Source organism: Sinocyclocheilus grahami, unplaced genomic scaffold, assembly GCF_001515645.1.
Source record: "Sinocyclocheilus grahami isolate Dianchi unplaced genomic scaffold, SAMN03320097.WGS_v1.1 scaffold982.1, whole genome shotgun sequence".
Lineage (NCBI taxonomy): Eukaryota > Metazoa > Chordata > Actinopteri > Cypriniformes > Cyprinidae > Sinocyclocheilus > Sinocyclocheilus grahami.
The window spans coordinates 422,595-426,256 of record NW_015506161.1 but is presented as its reverse complement, the minus strand read 5'-3'; the positions used below and the strand labels follow the sequence as shown (position 1 = coordinate 426,256).

Below are 3,662 nucleotides of genomic sequence, written 5' to 3'. Positions count from 1 at the left end.
CATATGCTGGTTAGGTATGTTTTGAAGCATGACTGCTGGTTTGAGTTGGTTTAAGCTGGTTCTTAGCTGTTCATGTGCTGGTCCTAAGCTGGTCCTGAGCAGTAGCTAGTTGCTCAGGACCAGCACATGACCAGCTTAAAGCAACAGGGAGCATGGACCTTCCATGGTTCAAAAACACTAACTCTTGCTAATTTAGAACTGCAAACAGAGCACATATAGTACTACATATGGAGCACATTTCCATGTGTGTTTGCATCACAGTGGCAGTAGCTGACAGAGAGGTTTGATGACAATCCCCAGCACCACTCCTCGGCCCAGTCCTGAGGCCTTATCCAGCACCTTCAGTCTGAGCGCCAGATCTCCCAGACTGCCCCGCTGCTCCTCGTGCTCCTGGAAGAAGAAATCTTCATTGAACACAGGGTTACGGCAGTTCCTGATGATGGCGCTGTGTTGCCGCTGCAGCTTGCCTGGGGTGAGGCTTAGGGTCAAGCTGCAGGTCAGAGGTCGAAGGTCAGCAAGATCTCTCAAGCCTTCCACCGAGATCACACGGATGCGAATTGTTGTAGAGCACTGGGCCGCGCTGGTTCTGAAGGCAGAGACGCGCACCCGGCCTCTCTGAGGCAGAGGAAGCACGTGCTCCTGATGGAAGCGTTCCTGGCAGTGCAGCATGTCCAGGGGGAACTGGATGGGCGGGGCTAGTTTGGCGCAACAGGACGTTTGAATAACTTTCGCACGATGAGGGACTTTTGACATGAACTTTTTGTCTGGAGTGGAGTAAACTTTCTTTTTCTCGGCTCTGGGGGCATGAACATCTTGCTGAAGCGGCTCTTCAGAGATGGTGAAATCCTCTCTTCTGATTGGTGGAGGTGTTGAGTAAGGAGAGGAGTCAGCAGAGGGCGTGTCACTCTCAGTGCTGGCCATCTTCAGCACTGCTCTGCAGGACAGTTTGGGTGTTTTGATGGTCATTCGCTCTAGTGTGTAACAGGTAAGTGTGGAATGGAACAAAGACTCTTTGCGACGCGTGTTCGGACTCTCGAATAAACCGGACTCGTAGCATCTCAGTGAATATGGGATGGGATTGAGTTTGTTTAAAGCTGCTGTAGATTTATTTAGACTCGCTCTCAGTGGCTGGGCGGTATCAGGTCTTGACAGTGATATTTTTGTGAAGCTGGGAGCTTTTTTTTCTTCGTTCAGACACTGTGAGATTTTTTCAGCGTCTGCCATGAGGCAGCGCTTGGTCAGCTTGGGCGGCAGGAAGAAGTCAGGGATTTTATCAGGTGTGAGGACGTTGCTGTGCAGTTTATTGAAGATGCTGGTCTTGGCCGAAATCTCCTCTTTGTTTTTGCTGATGAGGTGATTGATCTGCACCGGGAGACTTTCTGCTCCCGCCTGCAGTTTCTGGAGGATCCACATTGTGATTGATAATGCTGATCAACTCTGCAAAGTGAAAGAAAAGGTTCAAGGGTTAGTTCAGTCAAAAATGAAAAATTCTGTCGTCATTTACTCTCATGTTCTTCCAAACCTCTTTGACTTTTTTCTTGTGCAGAACACAGAGGAAGATATTTTGAAGAATGTTGGTTGCCGAACCGATACCCATTGACTGCCACTGAATTTGCAAATAACAACACTGAGACATTTCTCAAAATATTTTCTTTTAAGCTTCACAGAAGAAAGAAAATCATATAGGTTTGTAATGACATGATGACAGAATTTTCATTTTTAGAACATATATCTCTTTAATGGTAAATTAATACCATTTTAAACAATTGTGAGACAGAAGTTGTTACCCAAGCGATGAACTATACACTGTACACATATACTATTCACTATGTATTTTAACGTCTAGTATGATGTTTAGAAAAGCAGTTTGTGATCCAGCATCAGAGTCTGATAGCCCTTGCCTTTCAATCCAATAATCCACACTTTTTTTCAAGTGCATCATCTGGGTGCACTTGTTCTTGTTCGAATTTTCAGTGTTAACATAATACACACACTATTTATTCTACAATATGGCAAAGAATAGTGATAGTGCATAAATAGACAAATTGGGACACACTTATAATAAAAATATGACATTTTAAGCTGTAATCTAAAATCTTTGATTGAATAAATATCTTTCATCTTGTGCAAATTATAATGATGTTGTGTGTAAATTAAAGCTAAATAGAGGGGAATTTATTTATTTCACTTCCTTTCATCAGTAACACATATTAAAAATCGACTTTCTTTTTATATATGCCAGCACTAATATTACCACTAATATATTTACATTAAGAAAGGCCAGATATTTATATTAAATTTATTAGAGCATTAGAGTTGCCCCCATTAGAAGTAACCGGTTAGAGGTAACTGTAACTCTGGAAAAAATACAAATAAAATAATTTACTGTATCTCAAATAAGAAAGCATAAAATTATTAAACAGTAGTGATGTAATCGTTTTATTATTTGATATTAATATTACCAAATACTTTTAATGGAATAATACTAAGTCTCAGGAAGAGATACATTTGACTAGAAAATATTATTTAAGTTATGAGTCAAGAACAGTTTTCTACTGGATCATTTAATAACATTTGTTACATATTTTCAAGAATCAAAAGTCACACAGTTCTTATTTTATAATATAACTGTAAGTTACTGTTTGAGTTACACAACCTCAGTCAAGGTAAAATCTTGTGTGGCATCTGTTAATGTTATTTATAAATGTACTACTACTTGTTCGTTGATCATTCACGTTTGTTTATTATACATTAATGCTAAGTTATACCTACAAGCTAAAATGTTAAACATGTATTATGTAGAAGTTAACATTAACATAGAGTGTTGAATGTAAAAGTATTGTTTATTGTTAGTTCATTGAACTAATTTGAACAAAATATTACCTTTTTGTGAACTATTAGCATTTATTATGTCAACCATAGATTGATGATTTTGTCCTTACCTGTCTGGGTGATCTGCAGTGGAGATCTGTGAGTTACTCTGTGTGGTCAGTGTGTAGTTTTAATGTTCAGTTCAGGTCAGGCCATCATATATTTCAATGCACAGTGGCCAATCACAGCAGACTTTCTGTCCTATAGGCTGCCTCTCTCTTTCCTCTGTATGTAGCCTAGAAGAGTTTCCTTATCACCTAAAATCCTTGAAACTGATTTCAGAAAAGCTCCCACAATCAGTAACCCATAAAACATTTCTGTCACAGAGAGCCACACTGTTCTCAGATCAGATGCACATATTTCTTTCACATTTAAAGGTCAACAGTGAGATCACTGGTGTCACTTCAAAGAGAAACCTTTGCTTAGAAAACAGTCTGGTCAGGCTCTGTTCTCCGCTTCAGCCTTCATGTAGTGGGGTCAGAAGTCCCGCCGAGTCTACTGTCCCCATCAAAGATTGACGTCAGGGTTTTGGTAGGTGGAATTATTCACAATACTGTACTCAGCTCCTTCTCTGGGTATGTCTTTTGTTGTGTATCTGTTTGTTTGTAATGGAAGTTTCATGATTTTTGTATGTATTATGTAATCATCATTTTGAGGAGTTATTGTTTGCATTTAGTGGTTTTCATCTGCTCACATTATGGCACTTTTATTTACAAACATCATATATAATAATAATAATAATAATAATATATCATTGCTCTTTTGTTGATTTTGATTGCTTCCATTGTCCT

At 39.3% G+C, this 3,662-nt stretch overlaps 1 protein-coding gene across 1 annotated transcript; it reads right to left on the bottom strand.

Moving 5' to 3' along the window:
- Positions 1-255: 255 nt before the first annotated feature.
- LOC107565130 (C2 calcium-dependent domain-containing protein 4C) lies at positions 256-2,993 on the bottom strand. The gene is made up of 2 exons (XM_016250342.1): positions 2,943-2,993; positions 256-1,437 (listed from the first exon to the last, which is right to left on the bottom strand). Exon 2 carries the CDS (start codon positions 1,411-1,413, stop codon positions 256-258), a length of 1,158 nt encoding a protein of 385 aa, XP_016105828.1. The 5' UTR covers positions 1,414-1,437; positions 2,943-2,993.
- Between the last annotated feature and the right edge of the window lie 669 nt (positions 2,994-3,662).

What these genes read in the sequence shown, in the direction of transcription:
- LOC107565130 (XM_016250342.1), bottom strand. Translation starts at nt 1,413, where the DNA reads ATGTGGATCCTCCAGAAACTGCAGGCGGGAGCAGAAAGTCTCCCGGTG.